Genomic DNA, 25675 nt, shown 5'->3' on the forward strand with positions numbered 1-25675 from the left:
TCCAAACTGATTGCATGTATTACCAACTGTGAAGGGCAGGCCGAGTGAGATAAAGTTGGTGGTAGGCGCTCCCAGGTGAGGCCTCAGTCCAGGGGCGGAGGTTGGGGCCGCACAGCTGTTGCCGCGCGCCCTGGTCCCTCCTCCCAGCTGCGGCGGCTTCACCCCCACCCCCACCCTCCCCCCGCCGCTCCCAACGCCGCCGCCGCCTCCCCTCTGCCTCCCGGTCTCTCCTTGCAATCCTTCCATCGCTCTCGCCCCCTCTCCCTCTGTCCCGTCCTCTCCGCTCCCCTCACCCCGCCTCTCTCCCCCTCCCCCAGCCCCTCCTCTCCTCACCCCACCCTGCCTCCCTCCCTCCCTCCGCCCGCCTGCCCGGCGCTCGCTGAGCCGACACCAGGGGGGCTCTCGATGTAGCACCATGACAGGCATCGCCGCCGCCTCCTTCTTCTCCAATACCTGCCGGTTCGGGGGCTGCGGACTCCACTTCCCCACCCTGGCCGACCTCATCGAGCACATCGAGGACAACCACATCGGTAAATGGCCCGGGGGTGGGCGGGGGTGCCCGGCGTGCGGAAACTCCTGCCCGGGCGAGAACCCCAGAATGGCCAGGGCTGGTTAGGAGCGAGGAAGGCGGTGGCGGGGCGGGGAGGGTGTGTTCGAGCGCAGGGCAGGGGGGGGGAGGGGGCGGGAGCCCCGAGGTGCGGCGGGCGGGCTGGGGGATTCCGCGGGGCGTGCGCGCCGGCGGCGAAGTGTTTGGGAGTGGGGCTGCGCTGCGGTGGGGGCGGCGGGAGGAGGGACTCGGCGGCGGGGAGATGCGGCGGCGGGGCCGGGCGCCGGGGGAGGGGGCGCCGGGCGCAGGGCGCGGTGGGGCCGGCTGGGCGGCCGGCCGGCCGGCGCTGGGCAGGGGCGCAGAGTTAGTTGGCCCCGGTGGTCGGAGCGGCCAGAGGCGGCGGGGGGCGGGAGCTGCACGCCGCCCGCCGCTTCCGCCCGGGCTCGAGCTGTCAGGGCTCGGCGGCGGCTGCAGCCGCTGGGAGGTGGGAGCGGGGGGGGGGCGGGGGGGGCTCCACCGCGGCAGCCATTCCGCTTCCTCCTCCCGCCGCCGCCGCCACTGCGTCCTGTCAGCGCCGGTTGCTAGGTGTGGTGCGCCGGGAGGGGGCCCGGAGCAGAGGCCGCGGGCGGAGGACCGGCGCTCTCCCTCTCCACGGCGGCGGCAGGGCTCTCTGGCCTGGGGGCGCCCGCTTGTGCCCGGGCCTGACGCGGATACCCGGGCGCTGCGGGCAGAGGTCCCGGGTGCGCTCGCGGGCCGCGCCCAGTGCCCAGGGCCGCGCCGCCCCGGAGGCCCCTGCGGCTGCGTCTGCAGGAGAGCCATCCCCCGGGGACCCGGGGTCGGGCATTTAAATGCGCCTCGGCTCTGAGATTTGCCTTTCAAATGGTGCTAGGCCCGAGGTGCGTCGGCTGCGCAGAGGATCCGCAGCGGCGGCCTGCGCAGCGCCCGGGGCGCGGGGGACTTCGTGGCCGCGGGGGAGGGGGCGCCCTGCGGGGCTGCGACTTTCTCTTTCTTCCCAAGACCCCGAGGCCTTTCAACAAGTCCTTAATTCGCACAAGAGCTTGCACACATTTACACGCTCCTATCCGGAGCCCCTCCGAGGACAGATGAGTCGGGTTCGCGTGGCTCGGCCGATCCATCCACCTGCGGAAGGTGTGGCCGGCGCCCACGAGTTGTTCGATGTGGGCTGGATGGTGAAGGGACCGCGTGGTTCCCTAACGGGGCTGTCTAATCCAGAGAATCTGTGAATTGCCCCCAGAAAATCATTTCCCAGTGAATGCTGTGGATTCATCCATGTCGATGCTGCTCACGTTTCTACAAAGTTGAGAGAATAAATCACTACTGCTGTCTATTTATACACGAATAAAATGAGGCCGAGCCTTACGCGCCTTCGAGTATAATGCTTTCTGTGCACACAGTGCGTGCTTAATAAGCATTGAATGCTGCTTGAGAATGGGTATATGATGGGACGTCCAGAATGGGAAATACTCATAGAAAATGTCTGTAGAACGTCTTTCAAAAGATAATCTGGATGAGTAATTGTCCAGGTTTTGAAACTTACAAAGTTCTAAAACATCCGTGTAATAGCTTTTGCTATCTCCTCTGATAAAGGTGTGACAGAAAAGCTAGGCAAGTTTTGGTAGTCTTTAAAAGCAGGAGTTTAATGGAGTAGCATATTTGCTGATTCATCATCATGATTGGATAGGCATAACTCAAGGTGCTTAAGGAATAAATCAGATTTTTCATGATGAGTAGTTTAAAATAATACTTAAAGTCCCGTAATACAAAGTTACAATGGAAGTTTTATTAGTTCAAGTCGCTTCTCTTACTTTCAATGATAAATAGAGTTATATATATATATACACATATATATAATGTAAATATATAAATAACATTTCCTAACATAGGGAGGGATGTCAATGCATATTTCATTCACTCGCAATTTTATTTTAGAATAAACTATAATGTAAGTAATAATTTCTCCACATTGCCTGCCTGCTTGGACTAGCTAGTTAAAAGGAAATATAAATTATATTTATTAAAATGTGTTAAAGACAGTTAACTATTTGAGGGTTTAAGTTTGTAATCAGAAAATTTTGAAACTAACTCTTGGTGAATCACCAGTTAAGTTTGAAGAGATTGTCTTTAGTGTTGTGCAAACATTTTTAAGAGGGTTTTAAGATTTTATAAATTTTATAAATTTAAATTTTAAGTGATGGTCACTTCCAAAGGGCTAGTATTTTTCTTTTGTGAAAATATTGAACAGTTAAATGTACAACAATAGCTTAAGTGAATTTTGGGGCACTACTGACAATTACTATACTTTGAAACTAGTTTGAAACCAGAAAACTTTATGGAAAGTAAATGTTAAACACTTAAAATTCCCTGGGTGAAGAAACCAGCTGAAACTATTCTGTACCTTAAAGTGAGGAGAAGCCCCTTGCTTTGAAAGACAGCCCCAAATGCAAAAAGAAGTGAGAACTGATTTCAAGAAGAATAAAAACAATCTGGTTTTAGTAGGCAGTATCATATAAATACACTTCCAATGAAGAGACACGAGTGAAAATACATCAGACAAAGCATTTGGTGAAAGTTCTATACTACAGGTATTTTTAAGATTCCACTTAAATTCCATTATTGTTTGTGGTTGTCTATATATTTTTGGAGAGAGAGTGTTATTTTTAATGACTGATTTACCAGTTCTATATTCTTGTCATCAAGTGGCTGCAGTAAAAAGATGCATGAAAAGATTATCAAAAGATATAATATTACCTGTAATTTTTTTAAGAAGCATGTTATTTAGAAATCACAGGAGCATTAAAGGTGTGCCTAATGGCAGGTCCATCTTGAGGACCTTTCTGAGTTACTGCCATTTAACCACTAGTCAGAATCCTTAAGCAGTAATGAGATGAAGGTTTATGGATGGGAACGTGGCATATTTCTTGCATGAGAGAGTTTTCAAGGCCTTTAGTGTACAAGGCCCATAGTTTTCATAATAGCTGAATTGTTTAGTTCAGATTAAGTGCATTAAGTTGGAACTAGCTGTTACAGATAAACACTCAACTCTTTTTGTTAACCAGTTGCACACATCCATTAGCAAGGATTTGGGGCTGTAGAGCTGAAGAAAGTGTGATTTCCCCTTCCTCTGTTTTAGCCCTCCTCCTTTCTCCTAGAGGAATGCCTCACCTGAGGTCCTTGTGTTTCATTGCTGGTCTAGTCCTGGAGCACCTGTCTCCATGTACAAGCTGAGTACCCCAACTAAAACCCTCCTCCCAACTTAAATTGCCTAGAAATTACACAGCCCTACAACTGTGAAGTGTTCTATGTCAGCTTTGCTATTAATTCATTCACACCTTGGCTCTGTTTCCTGGAGATGGAAAAAACTGATCAAGATTTGTTTGCTTCTTACTGTAAGTAGATACTTGAGTTCGTAGAAACACTCTTGACATGCACATCCTAGGTAGGTGAAGATAAGTTGGTAACTAGAAATCTTAGAAACACCAAGAGCACTAAATTTAGCATTGAAGATATTGTCACAGACTCATGGGACTTTGCTTGGTCTGTGCATCCCAGTGCTGTGGAGTCTTTTGGCTTTTGGTCTCAGAAAGAAATCATTCTTACTAGATGTGATTATCTGGTACATTTGTAAAAATACCTCTGCATTTTTTATTTATGTATTAACATATATCAAGCACCTAATTTGTAATAGGTATAGTTCTAGGTGCTTGGTATATTTTGGTGAACAAATTCCCCAACCTTTGGGGAATTTGTGTCCTAGTGGTGGGAGATAGACAGCATAAAATGTAAATTATGTAGTATCCTGGTTAGTGGTATGGAAAGAGTCCTGTTACAGCAGGCTAAAGTGGGTTGGGAGATGAGATGTTGGAATTTTTAATTGGCTAGTCAGGATAGGCCTTCCTGTGAAGCTGATAGGTGATTCACAATCTTCACAGAAGTGAAGAAGTTAGCCATGAGGCCAACCAAGGACCACTGATGTCCAGGCAGAGGGAACAGACAGTGCAAAGGCCCCAGGTAGCCTGCACACCCTTAAACTGAAACACGGATTTTACTGGATTCAGTTACTCTTGTGATAGTACTAAACTAGCAGGTTATTTAGAACCTTCTCCAGATGTTAGGGACTTCAGCTTTGCCATTGTTGATTGGGATTTTCCTGTTGGGGCTCCATAAGGAGATGGAGTATCATTGACTAATAGTGGCTTGCTGTAGCTATGACTTGGTGGATCTCGACCCTGAATGTCAGCAGGTTTATGGTTGTGAGTTTCTACTTGTTTCCTCATCTCTAAAACCTGGCTAATAAATCCATGCTGCTTCATTTCACAGGATAGATTCATAGACCATCTGATTAATAAATATAAAAATCTCTGGAAAGAAAAATAAGGTAGTTATTATCAACAATGTAGAATTTGACTCCTAGGACAGTTTGGTAAAAATTTGCTTTCTCTTAAAGCAGCACTGTTGTATATTAAATAGATCAGTGTATGATAGACAGCAAGCCCTTATCCCTATTTTATAGGTGAGCAAACTGAGACATAGAAAAATTACTTAATTTGCCTAAATTTCCATGACTGGTAAATATGAGCAGAAATCTGAATTTCAGACAGGTATGCAGAGCTGGCCTTGTGCCAAGCTGCCAAATAGGTGAACTAGACCGTACTGGCCCTACTGCCCCTCCAGACCAAAGTGGCTTGTTTCCTCCTTTAGAAAGTAACTCGGAACCCTTGAGATGAAGATTATATGAGGCCCCATAGTGAACCCAGCTTGCTTGGTTTTGAGTATAGTCCTCTGCCACTTATCAGCCATTTGACTGTGAACAAATGACTTTACCACACTGAGCTTCAGTTTCTTCTGCTGTCTAATGAAGGTAGTAACAGCATCTACCCCAGGGAGTAGCTGATGAGGATTACATGAGCTAATTTGTGTAAAGTATGCATTTTCATAAGTAGTATTCAATTATATATGTCACCCAGTTTCTTGCCATTTTGTGTGTTTGCCAAATAAGTATGTTGGAATTCTATGAAGGTGTGCATTAAGAGTTTAGTAGGATGTGGGTTGTGTCTACCTACAACTATGTAAAATCACTAGACTCATCCTAGGACAGATTGAGAATGGGAAATGGGACATCCTTCCACAGTCCAGCATTGGGGTTGCGGCCTCTGGCCATTTGTGCTTCTGTGTGGCCAGAGGTACTTTAGATGCTGGCAAAAGTTGCCGCTGTGGACTGTGAAGTGGTGTCAAGGCCAGCGGCTTCTAACGTGGCCTTTCCTTGTGGCCTGCACTTATTTGAAAAAAATGCAAGACTAGAAAGAGGCACTGTGCCTGGGCCTGTGGGCATGTTCCCACGAGGGCCTTTCCTGTGGGGAGAAGGAATGACTGAATGAATGAATGAAAGGCTTGTCACTGCCTGCCCTGCTCTTTGCCTGCACCCTGTAGCTTGGTGGCAAGATGCCCTGTTATTCCCTCCTATGGTTCACCAGAAGGTCCCAGGTAGATAGTTGGGGGAAGTTTTAAGTGCTTGTGTGTGCATAAGTGGGTGCACACACCCATGTGCACAGACCACACAGTGGGGGACCCCTCACTGTAACGCTTCCTGGCATTCTCCAAAGCACTGTCTTCAGTGGCTTTTCCATTTGCCCACTTGTCTCCTGAAAACAGTCAAACCACCCTTTATAAAAACATTGCTAGGGAACACACTGACTTATAAGTTTCACAAGCTTCTGATTGTTTCTTTTAGTGTCCCTTTTCTGATATGTGACTGAAATGCACAGACAGGAAAACTCTGCCTACCACCTACTAACTCTATAGAAGCTCCCATATTCTTTGGAAACTACTTTCCTTTACAATGCATATATTTTGGTGACATCTGCCACCCTGACTATTCTAGAAGAGCAAACTGACAGCTGTTTTCAGAAAAACTGATTCTTTCGTTGATGACAGGGAAGAAGCTTCCAGACTGGAGAAGGCTGGTGACACTTGAAAGGGGCTTTCCTAGGACTGTCTGGAAGCCAAAAGCCTTGGGATTTAGACTAAGGTCCCAGAGACAGGACATAATGCTGTTGACGCCCTTAAAAATCCTCCCTTTCTTCCAGTTTTTGTCTTAAAGACAAAAACCATAACCTGGGCTTCTCTGGTGGCTCAGAATCAGGAGACCCGGGTTCTATCCCAGGGTTGGAAAGATCCCCTGGGGAAGGGAATGGCAACCCACTGCAGTATTTTTGCCTGGAGAATTCCATGGACAGAGGAGCCTGGCAGCTGCTACTGCTGCTGCTGCTAAGTCACTTCAGTTGTGTCCGACTCTGTGTGACCCCATAGACGGCAGCCCACCAGGCTCCCCTGTCCCTGGGATTCTCCAGGCAAGAACACTGGAGTGGGTTGCCATTTCCTTCTCCGATGCATGAAAGTGAAAAGTGAAATTGAAGTTGCTCAGTCGTGTCCGACTCTGCGACCCCATGGACTGCAGCCCACCAGGCTCCTCCGTCCATAGGATTTGCCAGCCAAGGGTACTGGAGTGGGTTGCCATTGCCTTCTCCGAGGCTACATGTCCTTAAATTTCTCTTCACACCACATCCTTACCCTAGCCCTCAGATCTTAAGAGTGCAGACATGGCCTGGGTACTATTGAAGAAATACTTGCTGGATTGCAGATAATACATTTCGTTTCATGACAGGGTAATAGATTTGTTCCGTTAGCCATATTGATCTGGCTAACGTGTGGAATAGCAAACATTGTTTTATTTAGAAATTGAGAATCAAACTGCAAATGTCAGAAGTTAGTTTGTTTTTAAAAAGACTTTAATATGCTAAATCAGTTGAAAGAAAATTATGTTTTCCTCTTGCGCTAAGCACTATAATCTTGCAGTAGTTTTCACCTGTTTGTTTTTTTTTTAAGTCTGGCTGCAAGCATGGAACAGATTAATGGATATTCTCTTTAAGAATGAAGTCTTCCCAGTAACTTTCTTTTCACTTTGGCAGGAGTCAAAGTGCCTCTTTGGGGTCAGTACTACAGACTCGCTGTCCAGGACCAGAGAGCATTGAAAGTCTCTTGATGGCCTGGCTCACCCATTGGCCTCCTCAGGCAAGCCCTGTTCTTTGTTTGCCAGGCTCTAACGGTGACTTTCTTCTGAGCCAAACCTCCTTGAAAGGACAAGACCTGGATACCATGTTGTTAACTTGAAAAGACTCACTCTTTCTTTGATATTATGCATATAAATAATTAACATATATACATAATGTATAGATAAATGCTGTATATATGAAACATTATACAAATGCATATACAAACGATACATGTGTTTTACATGTATGTGTATACACTGCACATATGTGTACATATATACATATGTGTATTTATATGTGTGTATATATATTCATTCTCTAGATCACTGTGGATAGGATTACCACATTTTTGATTATTTTCTGTCTATAGTACTTAAGACTGTACTTCCTGTTTCCGATGAATTGAAATTTATTTGGAGAGATCAGACATGTACAGACTGAGATAAATGATGAATGATAATGGGGACCACAGAGACTGATTCATGGTGAAGCTCATGAATTACAAGCACCAGGGCCCCTCATTTGTACAATACATGTTTTACCATTTCTGCATTCATTGCATGGGCCCACCTAGACCTTTCCAAGGGCCTGGAGGGACCCTATACCAGTGTTCACAGGCATGCATTCATGGATAGCATCATAATTTGTAAATTTTGTAAGGCATAAAATTTTAATTGCAGGTAGCTTACCCTTTTCCACTCTGACTTCCCTTCTATGACATTTCTTCTTGGCTTTGGTAACATTGGAGTTTAGAGTGTTTCTGAGATACAGCTAAAGATTTAAATTGCAGATACTTTTAGTTTGGGTTGAGTGGAATGTATTTATTCAGCTCACAGTTTTCTTTAGTTAAGTTACTCCTAGCCATCCTAGGGTAAGACTCATTACCCAGGAATGGCATCCAGTGTTCCCGCTCATCTGGGGTCTGTCCACATGGTAGGGGTGAGTTAGTATTGCAGCATGAGTCTATACCATGACATCTGCTGGTGGAAACATGGTTTGAATATGGCTTGGAGCTAGAAGTGAGTCTGGAAAATTCTTCTACTTATTAGATGTATAAAACTGAAAGTAAAAGATTCAGTTCTTATTTAAGTATATTTGATATGGAAGTTCTTTCTGTTAAGAATATACCCAATAATAGAAATACACATTCATAACTGTGCCATGTTTCTTAATGAGAATTCTGTGTTTGTTTCTTCTTCAGTTGAACACACACACTCATACACACATACATCAGTGACAACAAACATTACTGTTATCAAAACAAAAAATATTTAAACTCAGACAATGCACTAGAAGATGTGGAATGCCCTGAACTCTTAAGGCTCACATGTGAAAGAAATAGGTGTTTACAAATTTGACAACAATCCTAAAAATTTATATGGCATTAAAACGGACCTATGAGACTGAAAGTAACTTTTCTGAATTATCAATAATTAAAAATACATTTTGATCACCCATGTTTGTGGTTTGTGCTTTATAGTAATGATATTAATATGAATCATTGTCATATGAGAAGTAATCAGAGTGTGCAGCCCAAAAGAAGTATTTACAGCAGTGTTTCAGATTCACATAGTGGATTTTTTTTCTGGATCTTGGTTTTGTGATGTATTGGTAAGGTCAGCTTTAAAATTTTGGGTTTTGTTGTAACTTTTTAATCTAAATCACTTTTCTAAGCATTTTGTATTTGTGATGTTGCATTTTTTCATAAACAGAGTCTAAATCTGCAGACCCCATAAAACTTGGATATGTTTCTTGGTACCAGATAGAGAATCATTACTGTTCTAAACAATTTTCATAGAATATCTAATTCACTGTCGTAGCAAGCTATGAATTAGACATTTCTTCCTAGAAGGGCTGCCTTCTAATTGGAAATTAAATATACTACCTTATTAGTTGATTACCTTAACTGGTGAAATATGACTAGAATGCTTATTTTGATAAGATTAAAAAATAAACAATAGCATCTTTATAATTGGTCCTTTCTTCTTTGTGCTGTAGTGTGGGCTCATGTTGCTACAGTGGGCATACAGAATTATGTGCACCATACTTGATGATAACCACCCATGTACTTTGCCTCACGCACTATAGAAATAATAAGTTTCAAAGGTAACTTTGGCGGTGAAAAGCGTTTTTGAAGACTGTCATCTCTGGAGGGGTGCATTTGTGAGGACTTACATGTTTATTTGTTCATGTGTATATGTTTATGATACACACAAACACCAGTTATGCAATTAGTCTAGGATAATTTATATTAAGGAAATTGGAAGAGAAAATCCATTTCTTTATTTCTACACTTGGATATTGAACTTGGTTAGTCTTTTTCCAGGTTGAGGATATTGTGAAGTTTAGTTGTATCATTGTTTGCTTTACCTACAATATTTGGTTGCCTAGAACATTCTAGGGCTAAAACAATGCTAGGACAAAAGTGTATCTTGCATCCCTCCCACATCTTTGCCTGAGAGGTTTAGTATAAAGGAGGTGGGGGTGGGGTAGGAGGGGTTGCGAGGGAAGCTGATTTTGAATCCTGAATCCACTTGGACAGTTCTGACAATCTTATTTGCATAAAGTAGTAACAATATCTACTAGATTTAAGCACCCCATGAGTGAGTCACTGGCTAGCTGCTTTATGTGCATTGCCTAGAAGTTAAGTATTAGTCCCATTTGATGCAAGACACAGACCAAGACGGAGACCAAATGACCCAGCACGCAATGTACACAGCCAGTAAAATGCTCAGGGGAGGGAGGGGCAAGCTTTGCTCTCTGGTGTCTGCATATCCCTTAGTACTTGCTCTTTATAAACTGACTTTTTATAAAATATTTGCATTTTAGTAGAAGGCTTTTGTATACCTAAGTGTCTTAACATTCAGAATGGCTGCATTTCCAAAGGGAACTGTTTGGTTGGCTGGGGAGATACTATTGGTAGAAACAGAAATGTTTTGAGGCTTCTAAGAAAATGTTAGGAGGATCCATGAGCATCCCAGTAACAATAATGAAAACAATAACTTGGCAGTTCTAAAATGATTATAATTACTGAATTGTCTAAAGATACTATCCAGTTTTCTCTCCTTTACTGATACTTTTTATCTGGGGGTAGAAGACTCTTTTCAAACACCATTTAACACTATTAACACTTATAAACATCTCTTTTACTTTAGATTTTCAAAATTAAAATACTGTCCTTATGTTCATGTGAATTTTTTTAAAAGTTTGTTTGGACCAGTCATACCTAACCAGACCTAGCTGTATGAACATTGTGAATCAAGAGCCTGGCGTCTTAGCATGTGTTTCCAGCCCTCCCTGCTGGACATTTAGCTGGTGGCATTTACAGAGAGGGCACACTGTAGGTCACGTTACTGTGTCACTAGACCTCAGATGGCTGGTGCAGGAGCATATCTGAGCTTAAAAATAGAAGACTCTCTTTTCTTGCCTAACTCATTCAGTGAAAGTTTCTCGAATGCTATTTTAACTGCCTGATTCTCAATACATGTCATAATTATTTAAGAAATGGCAAAAGCAGGGGAATCTGGAGAGACGTATTTGTATAGTTTATTGTTAAGAAAATTGAATATCATGATAATAAGCATAAATTTTGCCCATGTTCCTTCTGATATCAAGCAAAAATATATATTATGGAAAACCATCACCTCTGAAGTTGCGGATGAACTTTTCTAGGCCTCTGACTGTGTTGGGCTCATCTCTTATTGGGATATCTGACAGGCTGGTGTGTCTATGGACTGAGACTCTTCAGGACTCCCAGCAGGTGTCACACAGGTGTTTCATGGCCCCGTGTAGTCTATATCTAGTTTAGATTTTAGATCTTTATCAAATAGATCTTTTGATAGAATATTTTTGACCCGAGATGTCTGGAGTTTGGCACCAACTCAACACAGTGGTTGACAATGTGCGATTTATGTTAATATGTTTCAGTGTTCTGCTAGGGCTGGAAACTCCCATTTATATGTTGGCCTCACTTTAGCACTTTCAGGGACCCACACTTTCAGGGACCCACACCAAAAGGTCTGCTGGAAAAGTATGTGAATATCAGACCAAAAATTTTGGTCAAGAGATGTTAAATCATATGTGCCTTTCACTTTGGATGTTAGAATAAAGAAATGATATTTTGTCAAAACCTGGAAAAACTGTTCAGTTCAGTCACTCAGTCGTGTCCGACTCTCTGCGACCCCATGGACTGTAGCACTCCAGACAAGATGATAACATCGTAAATATTTACGTCATGTTGTTACTTAAAGTGATGAGAGTGATTCTCACCTGTGGAAATCAGTCTTATTGATTTATAAGTCACACCTGTATAGCAGTAGTGTTTAAGTAAGTAGAGCTCAACAGGAGCAGAATCACTTGCATGAACCCGGAAAAAATAAGGATGCCTGGGCTCTACCCCTAGATCTTCTGGTGAGCTCTACCAGAGGTGGTCTGGGTGTGAGCTTCATAAAGTTGATTCTCATATGTTGCCAAGGTTGGGAACCCATTGGCTTTTGAAATAATGAACATTGTGAGGGTTAGGGAGTGTGAGAAAGGAATCAGACTTTTAAAGAACTGTAAATTTGTCGGGGGGGGGGGGGTTCATTCAAATAGATGTAATTTTTTAAATAGATATACTTTTTAGTTATACTGGAGGCAGGCATTTAATGTAGGTCAGTATGAAGATGTGATACCAACTCAGGTATGTAGTTAGAGCAGACATGCTCAAACTAGAGAGTCTAAGAGTCTCAAATTCAGATGCCCTCAGGATGCAATATACATATGAGTGAACTGACCAAGTTCAGTGTTACTTGGAGTAGGGGCAACTCGGGCAAACTGGAGAGCCCTACAGTTCAGTTCATTTCAGCCGCTCAGTCGTGTCCAACTCTTTGCGACCCCATGGACTGTAGCACGCCAGGCCTCCCTGTCCATCACCAACTCCTGGAGTTTACCCAAACTCATGTCCATTGAGTCGGTGATGCCATCCAGCCATCTCATCCTCTGTCGTCCCCTTCTCCTCCTGCCCTCAATCTTTCCCAGCAATCAGGGTCTTTTCCAATGAGTCAGCTCTTCGTATCAGGTGGCCAAAGTATTGGAGTTTCAGCTTTAACATCATCCAGGACTGATCTCCTTTAGGATAGACTGGTTGGATCTCCTTGCAATACGAGGGACTTTCAAGAGTCTTCTCCAACACCACAGTTCAAAAGCATCAATTCTTCGGCTCTCAGCTTTCTTTATAGTCCAACTCTCACATCCATATATGACTAATGGAAAAACCATAGCCTGGACAAGACGGACCTTTGTTGACAAAGTAATGTCTCTGCTTTTGAATATGCTATCTAGGTTGGTCATAACTTTCCTTCCAAGGCGTAAGCGTCTTTTAATTTCATGGCTGCAGTCACCATCTGCAGTGATTTTGGAGCCCCCTAAAATAAAGTCAGCCACTGTTTCCACTGTTTCCCCATCTTTTTGCCATGAAGTGATGGGACCAGATGCCATGATCTTGCTTCACTTGAAAAGGCAGCTGCTACTGACCTGAAGCCAAGTGCTACCATATTGGAGTGCAGGCCCTTTGTCAGCAGGTTCTATTATTATTATTACTGCTGCTTTTGGAAATTAGGAATTAAGATTTTTATGTGAAACTTACCTTTGAATGTTCATAACTAATATAGATGAGTTTTAAAACATTGTGCAAGAAAACTACAGCATTGCACGGAGAAGGTAATGATGGGCCCTGTGTTTATAATGGAGTACATTTGAATGCTGTGATGCAGAGTAAACTTTGAAGACCATTCTTTCCGGCAAGGAAGTGTAAAATGGTTGACTATTTTTTTTAATGTGATTTAAAATTTTTCTTTTATACCAAATTCTAAAAAAAATGATCTTTAGTCCTGAAAGTGTATTAATATATATAATCTCTCTGTACCTTATTTTCTTTAAAATGGAGTAATAGTATGTATCTCAAAGTGTAATGAGGTGGCACTAGTGGTAAAAAACCCACCTGCCAATGCAGGAAACATAAGAGACAAGGGTTCAATCCCTGGGTCAGGAAGAACCCCTAGGGGAGGGCATGGCAACCCATTCCAGTATTTCTTGCCTGGAGAATCCCCATGGACAGAGGAACCTGGCGGCCCACAGTCCCTGAAGTCGCAAACAATCAGACGTGACTGAAGCGACTTGGCAGCCAAGAACCAGTGAGGTACCACTCATGTACGGTAGCTGTTGGAACTGCAGAATTCTGAAAAGCTCTCCAGTGAGTTCCCTTCATTGTCTCTAGGGGGAGCTGTGTGGAGGCGTTTCTGTAGGGTAATCAGGTCCCACTGCCTCCGTGACCTTAGCCAAATTACTCAGTTTCTCTAGACCTCAGCTTCTGTGAGATGAGAAAAATCAGTATTTATCTCAGAGTGCTGTTATGAGGATTAAATAAAAACATGCATTTGAGGGACCTGGCAATCAGGAAGCCCTCCGTAAATGTTAATACTGATAGGATTGCACCATTTTTTTATATACATGATGGTGCTCCCAAGGCCACAGTCCTCAGATTCTAATGTCCTCTTTGTTTTCATAATACAATGGAAGAAGATGAATTCAAATACCCTTATACATCTCTGTTCTCTGTTAAGCATTTTTTACTTTGAGATATTTGATGAGATTCGATTTCCCTGGTAGAGTTTGGTTTGTGTTTGAAAAAGTCATACTGAATGGTCGTCGGAATCCATGAGCTGTTAAAACATTCCACACACAAATTCTTGCTGTTTCAAAATATACCAGCCTTAATTTAGTATTGTTTGTCTGGATCTAAGTTTTTGAGATGTTAGATCATGTGATTAGAAAACTGACTTCCATATTTGATAAATATAATTTTTTGTTTGGGAGAAAAGACAGTTTGGGAGTCTAGAGAGATTTTAAGTATGTAAACAGAAAACATAATTTTTTCATGTACTAAGTAAGCAATAGAAAAACAAAAGATGGCTTTGAATGTACTTTTTGTGATGGTTTATTGTGAATGATTTGAAAGGGGATTTGTAGGGCTTTTATGAAGAAATCCAAGAACATGACTGTAGGACTAACAAAGTGCCATGTTCTTGTTAAGTGGCATCTCTTTAATAATAGTTCTTGAAATTTCACATATGCAAATACTGGAAGCTTCTCAGGAAAGTCCCAGGATAGGCCTTGTTTTAGAGGCTTGAGTGGCAATAGTTGAGTTGTTTACTTATTGCAGAAGACATTTAAAATACTTGATTCCTAAATGGTATCTGACAATGACTGAAATCTTTTTCAGTCCTGTAGCATATATTTCCACTGGGTTTCCCCTTTGAAACGTATGCTGGGATCTGATACAGTTAAGCAGCTGGTCCAGGCTTCTGAGACTTATCAATAATTGAATTTAAAAGTGGTTTGCAACTCTTTTATTACTGAGGGTCTCTTCAGTTATGTTCCTTCTCCCTCTCCTGAGAATTCCAAGTCTTGAAAGATTTTTGTCCAACAAGCAACCTGACTTGGTAAATAATTAAATGCTTTGTTTTTTCTTTGCATTTTCATGCAGCAGCGGCTAAAACTCTCAATTTTTGTATTTGATACATATTTATGAGTAGCAGATATACGCGTATGACAATTAAAGTCCGTGCTCACGGGAGAAGCAGACAAAACACACACATAAGATAATTTCAAACAGTCATGATGCTGTGAAGAAATACAGTGAGTGGAGAGAGAGGCTGAGAGGCCTGTTTGTGATAAGGTAGGGGGAGGCATGTGGGCCTGAATGGAGAAGGGGGTGAACGAGCCATCCGGGTGTCTGGGGAAAGAGAGTGAAGGAGGGATAAGAGCAGTTGTCGGGGACTTAGCATGCTGACCTGTGTCAACCAGTGTCACCTGAAGGAGTTAAAATAATCCCAGCCCGCAAAGATGGTGTGGGATGTTGTGTAGCTTTATTATGATTATAGTTTCCACTATGCTTTTTGTAACATCCAAATAGCTCAAGGATCCCATTTCCACTTACAAAACCCTGTAGAGATTAGGAAACCCTAATTGGCTTCTAGATCTCTTCAGATCTAGTTTGCTTTTTGTTTAAACTTAAAAGCTCTATTTACATTTTGCAATCTGTGTTGAAATAAAAGTTTTTGACTAGTAGAATTCATTTAATGTTTGCTCTTTTATTTTGGAGTAGAAGTGAACATAAGGATTATCAGTAATCATAATGCAGTTAAAATAATAATCTTTGGTGTAGTTTTCAAACTTTGGGGACCTATCGATTTAAAAAAAAATTTCTTCTGGAGCTTTGTGAAATCTTGAATAGATTTTAGTGGATATGTTGGCAGAAAGGGGGGCGTGGGGTAAAGAGAGGAGAGAATGGTCTTGACAGCAGTAACTTAAAACATATTGACAGAAGGACAAATAATTACTGAGGGAGATTATATAGACCATGAGCCTGAAGATATTATTTCACCATCAGTTCCTTTTTTTTTTTTAATTCTGAAAGGTAGTATTTTATGTAGCTCTACCATGAAAAAATAGATATTTTTCACTGTTTTTTTCTTCTTCATTTTATGGGGAAATACTAGTGTAAACATTTCACTGTCAAATCAAGTCACATGGCCAGGCACAGAGCTGATAGGAAAGGAAATTTATTCCTCCCTAAGGGGATGAGGGTAGATGTGAGCGAACAGTGATCCATTCTTGCAGATATCTTTTATCAGAAATAGAAAATATCCAAAAGCATTTGACATTTAGTATAGAGAGGAATATAAATTTTCCCTAAAATGATCATGTGAAAGAAAAGTGTTATTCGCTCAGTCATTTCCAACTCTTTGCCGGTAGCTCTCCAGGCTTCTCTGTCCATGGAATTCTCCAGGCAGGAACACTGGAGTGGGTTGCCATTCCTTTCTCCAGGGGATCTTCCCAACCCAGGGATTGAACCCAGGTCTCCTGCACTGCAGACAGATTCTTTACTATCTGAGCCACTAGGGAAGCCCCAAATGATTGTAATACTGTATAAAATAATAATCATTATTTTAATTAATAAGAACTATAATAATTAAATATAAAATTTATAATTAAATGAAATAATTAATAACAAATATAATTTAATTACAATAATTTAATATAATATTAACATATGTAATAATATAATTAATCTAAACACAATAATCAACATATTAATTTAATATAATTAACACGATTATTTAAATAAATATGCAATTAAATATAATATATAATTAACTATAATAGTTATTATAATCATAATTAAATATAATTATTGTACTAATAATTAAATATTATATTATTATTATTATTATTATAAAATAATACTGAATAGGAAGTTGCTCCCAGAGATCATGGGAGGCATACCTTGGGACTCCCAAGTGAGGAAGGAATAAGCGTTCCACGTGGAGAAATTAATACTTAGATGCAGTTAAATGATTTTAAACAAAGAACAGGGAATCTACTCTCCTGATTAGGAATGACCCCATTTCCATTCTGAAAGTAACTTAATCCAAAGCCTTCAATTTAGGTGGCCCAATGTTCTGTGCTTCTCTTGGGTTCCTGAGCTGTTTGGCAAGGATCTGAAGGTTGAGAACACTTCCTGTGGTGCCCTTTGCCAGCAAACACAGCTTTAGAAAAGCTTCAGGACTGCATTGTAGGGTGGATCTGGTGCTCCTTCTCTTCCCCCAATTCTGAGTCAGCATCACAGAGGATGGAAAAGGGCTGACCTGCTAGTCTGGAGCCTGGTTTCCCCATGCTCCCACTGTACATCACACCTTCTGGTGGCTGAGGGAGTGGTCACTGGTTTTGGACACCTCAGGTTCTGATTGGACTGCTCTTTGATTTGTGGCAACTTACTAATGTGTGTGTTTCTCATTTGCAAAGTGGGAAATGTGATATCTACTGTGTTGGGCTGTTGTGAAGGTTAAGTAAGTGGCAAGTCCCGCACAGGGTCTGGAACATGTTAAACATTGAATAAATATGAGCTGATAATGCTTTTATTATTATCTGCCATGACAGGTACTACAGACAGCATTCCATTATTGTTATTCTAGTATTTCTGTTTCTCTTCACTAAATCCTCAGCCTCCAAAAGGCTTCATTTCTGGTCCCCTCTCTGCAGCAACACTAAATTTATGATGTAGGAACTTAAACCGAAATCCACTCAATTGTATCCAGACATGTATCTTCTACCATGAAGCCTTTTAGCTCCAAGGACCAGATTCAGTTCAATTCAGTTCAGTCGCTTAGTCGTGTCCGACTCTTTGCAACCTCATGAACCGCGGCACGCCAGGCCTACCTGTCTATCATCAACTCCTAGAGTCCACCCAGACCCATGTCCATCGAGTCGGTAATGCCATCCAGCCATCTCATCCTCTGTCGTCCCCTTCTCCTCCTGCCCTCAATCTTTCCCAGCATCAGGGTCTTTTCAAATGAGTCAGCTCTTGCATCAGGTGGCCAAAGTATTGGAGTTTCAGCTTCAACATCAGACTTCCAATGAACACCCAGGACTGATGTACAGGATGGCCTGGTTGGATCTCCTTGCAGTCCAAGGGACTCTCAGGAGTCTTCTCCAACACCACAGTTCAAAAGCATCAATTCTTCGGAGCTCAGCTTTCTTTATAGTCCAACTCTCATATCCATACACGACCACAGGAAAAACCATAGTCTTGACTAGACGGACCTTAGTTGGCAAAGTAATGTCTCTGCTTTTGAATATACTATCTAGGTTGGTCATAACTTTCCTTCCAAGAAGTAGTGTCTTTAAATTTCATGGCTGCGATCACCATCTGCAGTGATTTTAGAGCCCAGAAAATAAAGTCAGCCACTGTTTCCACTGTTTCCCATCTATTTGCCATAAAGTGATAGGACCGGATGCCATGATCTTAGTTTTCTGAATGTTGAGCATTAAGCCAACTTTTTCACTCTCCTCTTTCACTTTCATCAAGAGGCTCTTCTTCACTTTCTGCCATAAGGGTGGTGTCATTTGCATATCTGAGGTTATTAATATTTCTCCTGGCAATCTTGATTCCAGCTTGTGCTTCCGCCAGCCCAGGGTTTCTCATGATGTACTGCGCATATAAGTTTAAAAAGCAGGGTGACAATATACAGCCTTGACGTACTCCTTTTCCTATTTGGAACCAGTCTGTTGTTCCATGTCCAGTTCTAACTGTTGCTTCCTGACCTGCATACAGGTGTCTCAAGAGGCAGGTCAGGTGGGCTGGTATGCCCATCTCTTTCAGAATTTTCCACAGCATAGTCAATAAAGCAGAAATAGATGTTTTTCTGGAACTCTCTGCTTTTTTGATGATCCAGCAGATGTTGGCAATTTGATCTCTGGTTCCTCTGCCTTTTCTAAAACCAGCTTGAACATCTGGAAGTTCACGGTTCATGTATTGCTGAAGCCTGGCTTGGAGAATTTTAAGCATTACTTTGCTAGTGTGTGAAATGAGTGCAATCGTGTGGTAGTTTGAGGATTCTTTGGCATTGCCTTTCTTTGGGATTGGCATGAAAACTGACCTTTTCCAGCCCTGTGGCCACTGCTGAGTTTTCTTTCAGGATTTGAAATAGCTCAACTGGAATTCCATCACCTCCACTAGCTTTGTTCATAGTGATGCTTTCTAAGGCCCACTTGACTTCACATTCCAGGATGTCTGACTCTAGGTGAGTGATCACACCATCGTGATTATCTGGGTCTGAAGCTCTTTTTTGTACAGTTCTTCTGTGTATTCTTGCCACCTCTTCTTAGTATCTTCTGCTTCGGTTAGGTCCCTACCATTTCTGTCCTTTATCGAGGCCATCTTTACATGAAATGTTCCCTTGGTATCTCTAATTTTCTTGAAGAGATCTTTAGTCTTTCCCATTCTATTGTTTTCCTCTATTTCTTTGCATTGATCACTGAGGACCAGATTAAATGTTACTAAAAAGTCATTCTTTTTTCCCTTTCACATTTTGCCTTGAAATAAAGACTTTTGAAGCCATAGAAATTATAAGGTTTTTTTTCTAATATTCTTCTAACTCCTGTCCTTTGAGTTGCTTCTCAGATGGTGGTTGTGATCTTTTTTTTTTTTTTAACTTTATTTATTTTGGCCGCAATGTACAGCTTGTGCGGTCGTTGCAGGATCTTAGTTCCCTGGCCAGGGATGGAAACCATGCCCCCTACATTGGGAGCTCAGAGGCTTAACCACTGGACCACCTGGGAAACCCTTCAGCCTGATCAAAAGTAATCATAAATTTTCGGCTGAGTCATTGCTCCCAGTGAGGGGTCACTCAGAATAAAGACTTAGCCATTATGACAGGCCCAACATCACATAGATTAGGGTCCAAGAAGCTTCTTTTTCACATAAGGATTCAAGGGTAGACCTGCAGGCTGCTCAGTTCCATATAGTCTTTCAGGGCATTGGGTTCCATCTTATTTCTCTGCTCTCCCACATCCATTCCCCTTTTTTATGGTACACGTTGGGTTCCCTGGGATCCTTCCCTGAAAATGACCCTTTGTGTTCATGTTGGAGGAAAGGAAAAGAGTGTGGTTCAGGGCACATACAATGTGTTATGGCCCAAGGCTCCAAGGATCACCTGTCTTCCACTCTGTTCCATTGGTGTGAACTTGATTGCACAGCTCCATGTCGCTGCAGAAATGCTGGCACATGTAGCCCCCAGCAGGACCTAAGTATTACAATTCTATTACTCTGTCCACCCTAATTTGGGTGGACAACTCTCTGGTACCTGCCCTAGATCAGCAAGTAAGTCTGCTTTTGAGAATTTTGCCTTTCCATTGAATAGCTGACATATAGTCTCCTGGTTTAATGAGTGGGTAGTTATAATAATTATTAATTGGATTTACAGTTTATTGAGCTCCAGCGATGTGCTGGGGACTATTAAACACAATCAAAAGTTTTATCTCTTTTGACCTTTTCAGAAAGGCTGTGAGGTCGATTTTATTTTTATTATTACTGAACCTTAAGTAAGGTTGACCTTGTCAAGTTGACTCCAAAATCTTCATCTGACTGTCTCAGGAATGGTGAGAGTCCTCAAGAATAAAAGATAGCTGCATACCACTTCTAATTCTGGCTTCTGGAGCTAGTCAGTAGCAAAGGCTACCAGGAAAAGCAAAGGATTTTCTGGAAATAGTCAAGCAGGGGCTGTATAAGCCTCCATTATGGATTCCATGGGGAGACTCCCTGCTTTGCACTGCAGGACATGGTGAACATCCTTGATTGTCTGTGAAGGTCAAGTGCTCCGTTTTGTGCACTCTGGTTTCTGCATGTCACCTGTGACCCCTCATTCCTGTGACAGTAGTGCAGTTCCATTGGCACACACATTCTGGCCTTTCTGCAAAATGAGGAGGCACCTGATAACGTTGGGCAAGAGGGTCAGTGGCCATTCACTTCAACTCTGAGTCTCCATTTATTGGGGAGTAAAATAAGTGCATTAGGCTTAATCACTGGCCTTCTTGGAGTGCTACTTGGGGCTCTCAAATTTCTGTAGAACTCTCTAGTGGTTTTTCTCCCAACATATTAGAACTTTTGGGTAAATATTTCTTTAAAGGATTTTTTTTAAGTTTTAACAAAAGTGAAAATCACAAAGCTGATTATAGTGAGAATGGATAATATTTGTTGAATGCTATAGGGCCCTATGCATTGCTGCTGTTCTGAGTGTGTTCCTGAATTAATTCACCTGTGGCATGCACCTGAAGATGAAGAAACTGAGCTGCAGGGTGGTTAAAAACCTGTCCATTGTTACTCATTAGAAAGTAATCAGAATTTCAACTTGGACTTTGAGAGCAGAAACTGTATTCTGCTGCAGGAGTGGATAATTTCTGAGGTTTCTCCCAGTTCAAAAAATGCTTTGGTTCTGTGCCTATTGTGGTATATAGATACCTCAAGAACTTTTCCTTCTCCGAGAAAGACTCCCAGACAATTCAAGATCTCTCTTTTGACAAGTAGAGGCTGAATGTGAGTCATAAAGGTCCATATCTTGCTGATAATTTCATAAATCCTGTCATCTGTTCATCATCCCCTGATGTAGCAGGAGGTTCTGGTACACTGGTGTTTCTGACTGAAGAGCTGCTTTGATAAATATACCAATGACTTTCTAAAACACAGCTGGTCCTGGGCAGAGGGGGTCATAAAGGGGACCACATTCTTACGAGATGATTTTGGTATGCATGGAATGGCCTCCTGGGGTGGATCAAAAAATGATGCTTTGTGGCTAACAGTGCTATTAAAGGCATCTTAGAATCAGAGAACATCACAGGAGAGGGAACCTTTGGGAACATCTGATCCAACAGTCTGCTTTTAACCCCGCCTCGCATGTGCCTGTTCTAAGTGCTGTGGACACAGCCGGGAACAGAGCCTGTGCTCTCTTGGACCCTACATTCTATTTGGGAGACCCAGATAGACCACCACCATAGTATGGTGTGTGTCATGTTAGCTAGCGGTAAGTGCTGGGAAGGAAAAGCAGGGTAAGGGGATAGAGAGTGATCATGGGGGTTTGGTCTGAATTTTGTTTTGGATGAGGTGTTCATGTGAATCAGTGTTTCTCAGCCCTTTTTTCATGAAGCCCCTTCTCAGAACTATTTCTGACTCATTCTTTTCACCCGTGAATTTTAATACCATGAATATACTGTATCTTTGTTTCTGTACTGTATGTTTATGTGTGCTTTATATATAAAGAGTGAGATTCCTCAACCCTACTGGAGATCCAATTTTCACCACCTTGGGGGCAGTATCACCCCATTGTTCTATTAAATTCTGCTTTCTGCCATTGTAAACAAATCTCAAAGTAGCTGCTTTTAAAAGATCACAATCTAAGCTAAAAGAGCTTCTAAAGTCAAAGGATTTTATTTCCTAAAGATGTTTTATATAAAGTATCAGGGCTTTAGGTAATTTTTTTTTTAACTTGTTTAGGCATTAGAAGTGAAGTCTAAGATTCAAGACTCCCAGTTTTTCTGTAATATATAGTATAGTAGGCTCTATGTACACCGTGAAGGATGCAATTCATTAAGTGGGCTTCCCTGGTGGCTCAGACAATAAAGAATCTGCCTGCAATCCAAGAGACTCGGGTTCGATCCCTGGGATTGGAAGATCCCATGGAGGAGGAAATGGCAACTCACTCTAGGATTCTTGCCTAGAGAATTCTGTGGATAGAGGAGCCTGGCAGGCTGCAGTCCATGGGGTCACAGAGACTTGGACATGACCGAGCAACTAACACTTTCACTTTTCTTTCATACACACTAGGAAGGATGCGATTCATTAAGTGTAACTGATTCTTTACTGGATTCAGGGAGGAGCCCGACAGCAGAGACTCCAGGCCACTGTCATCCAGTGCTGCAGACTCCTAACTGGTCTCCTTGCCTCTGTGTCAGTTCTTCTGCCCCCTAAAGCTTGTCCTCTGCAGCAGCAAGCATGATCTTTCAAAAGTGTCAGTCATGTCAAGCCCCCTTGCTTATCAGCATCCCCTTTCCAACAAGAGAATATCCAAATGCCTTATGGTACTTACAAGTCTCACCACGTCCTACACCTGCTGCTTCTCAGATCCAGTGTCCTTCCCTCCTGTGTGCTAACCACACTGCAGCCACACTCATATCCCTCCTTTCAGCACACCAGTGTCCTTCTTGCCTCAAGCTCTTTGCTTTTGCTCCTTCCACCTATGTTTCTCTTTAGGTTTTTTAAAAAAATTGCATCATGTTTTTTACAGCCATTTTAGATTTACAGAAAAATTGTGTGATGGTAGTACAGAATTCCCCTCGACCCTGCCCGAAGTTACTTCTCTAGATTGTCCCATCCCTGTCTCCTTATCATTCAAGTTACAGCTGTTCGAGGCCTTCTCTCTCCATCTCAGATAGTATAGCAACCTGCATGTCCTCCTCATTCTATCACATTACCCAGTTCAATTTTGTGTGGAACTTAACCTCTACTGGAATTATTATTTATGTATTTGCTTATTCACTGGCTCCCTTTACCAGCATGTGAGCTCATGGAGGGTGGGGACACATAGCCAAGCGCACTGTGGTTTCCCAGGGCCCAGAGCAGTGGCTGGCACCTAGGGATGTGTGACCAGCTGGCTGGCTTTCAGCCAGGGAAGGCTGGTCCTGGACCAAAAGCCATTCAGTTCAGTTCAGTTCAGTCGCTCAGTCGTGTCCAACTCTTTGCGACCCCATGAATCGCAGCACGCCAGGCCTCCCTGTCCATCACCATCTCTCGGAGTTCACTCAGACTCACGTCCATCGAGTCCATGATGCCATCCAGCCATCTCATCCTCTGTCGTCCCCTTCTCCTGCCCCCAATCCCTCCCAGCATCAGAGTCTTCTCCAATGAGTCACCTCTTTGCATGAGGTGGCCAAAGTACTGCAGTTTCAGCTTTAGCATCATTCCTTCCAAAGAAATCCCAGGGTTGATCTCCTTCAGAATGGACTGGTTGGATCTCCTTGCAGTCCAAGGGACTCTCAAGAGTCTTCTCCAACACCACAGTTCAAAAGCCTCAATTCTTCGGCGCTCAGCTTTCTTCACAGTCCAACCCTCACATCCATACATGACCATTGGAAAAACCATAGCCTTGACTAAACGGACCTTTATTGGCAAAGTAATGTCTCTGCTTTTTAATATGCCATCTAGGTTGGTCATAACTTTCCTTCCAAGGAGCAAGCGTCTTTTAATTTCATGGCTGCAGTCACCATCTGCAGTGATTTTGGAGCCCAGAAAAATAAAGTCTGACACTGTTCCCACTGTTTCCCCATCTATTTCCCATGAAGTGATGGGACCGGATGCCATGATCTTCATTTTCTGAATGTTTAGCTTTAAGCCAACTTTTTCATTCTCCTCTTTCACTTTCATCAAGAGGCTTTTTAGTTCTTCTTCACTTTCTGCCATAAGGGTGGTGTCATCTGCATATCTGGGGCGGGGGTGGCTGCAAGAATACTGGAATGGGTTGCCATTCCCTTCTCTAGGAAATCTTCCCAACCCAGGGATTGAACCCGGGTCTCCCGCATTACAGGTAGACAGTTTACCATGTGAGCTACCAGGGAAGTTCGAAAGCCATTAGTGGAGACCCAAAATGAGGAGCTAGGTTCCTTGACACCCATTTGAACTATGGATGTCACTAAGCCCAGTCTGTGTCCACATCAGACTGAATTCTCAGCTGCAGAGGACCAGTCGGGAGTTGACTTAGGATCAGAGTAAACTGATGGTGACAGGACCCTCAGGCAAGTTGACCTTCCCAGAATCACCCTGGAAGACATCCACTCGAACCGTGTATTGTTGCTCTCATATATCTGAGAATTCTCTGTCTCTGAGCTGTGTACTCTGCGGATGTGGGTATTGTCTTTGCTCATTTGTACAAATAGGACCTAATTTGAGGCCTATGTGAGTTAGAATCACATTTGTTGTTGTTCAGCCATTAAGTCGTGTCTGACTCTCTGCAACCCCATGGACTATAGCATGCCAGGCTTACTTGTCCTTCACTATCTATCTCCCTGAGTTTGCTCAAACTTATGTCCATTGAGTCGGTGATGCCATCCAACCATCTCATCCTCTCTCATCCTCTGTCGCCTGCTTGGCTGCTGGTAACAGACACCTGAGCACTAAAGAATTCTAGATTTAGCTTGTTCTTCTTCAGTGGCCCAGGATGTTTGTGCCATCTGAGCTCTTGGTCATTTTTTTCCTCTTTGTCTTATGGTCCCAAGTTAATGTTCCTGATTTCCAGGCTTCCAGGATGGCCAAAGGGGCTTTCTGGGAAGCCTACCCAACAGCTACTGCTTATATTACATTGGCCACTGCTGTCTTAATGGGAGGGAGGGGCCTATTTACCTCCTCTTGGTCCCTTGTGAGCTATGGTTTGGAGAGAGTTCTGGAAAGCTCCTGGAAACTGTGTGTGTGAGAGTGTGTGCTTTCTCCTTAGGCCCACAGTCCCTGTTCCGAGCTGAGCTTGGGGAGTCGGAGAAGTGTAATTCTTCTGCAGAATAAATCATCCAGGATTCTGTTATGAAGGGATAAGGGAAGAGTAGACATTGGGCAATCTCTGCTGCAGCCGCCAAGATAGATGTTTACGCCTATCAGTTCCACCACTGTGGAAGGTTATAAGGAAACATGGAATTTAAG

The 25675-nt window shown here is 42.8% G+C and overlaps 1 protein-coding gene across 1 annotated transcript in view; it reads left to right on the top strand.

The window, feature by feature from the left end:
* Positions 1-228: 228 nt before the first annotated feature.
* Positions 229-25675, top strand: part of JAZF1 (JAZF zinc finger 1) — a 329663-nt gene continuing 304216 nt past the window's right edge. Inside the window, exon 1 of the mRNA XM_040259720.1 lies at positions 229-530. Coding sequence (XP_040115654.1) covers positions 416-530 — 115 coding nt within the window. The 5' untranslated portion in view covers positions 229-415. The remainder of the gene's footprint in view (positions 531-25675) is intronic.

Source organism: Oryx dammah, unplaced genomic scaffold (genome assembly GCF_014754425.2).
Source record: "Oryx dammah isolate SB20612 unplaced genomic scaffold, SCBI_Odam_1.1 HiC_scaffold_18, whole genome shotgun sequence".
Lineage (NCBI taxonomy): Eukaryota > Metazoa > Chordata > Mammalia > Artiodactyla > Bovidae > Oryx > Oryx dammah.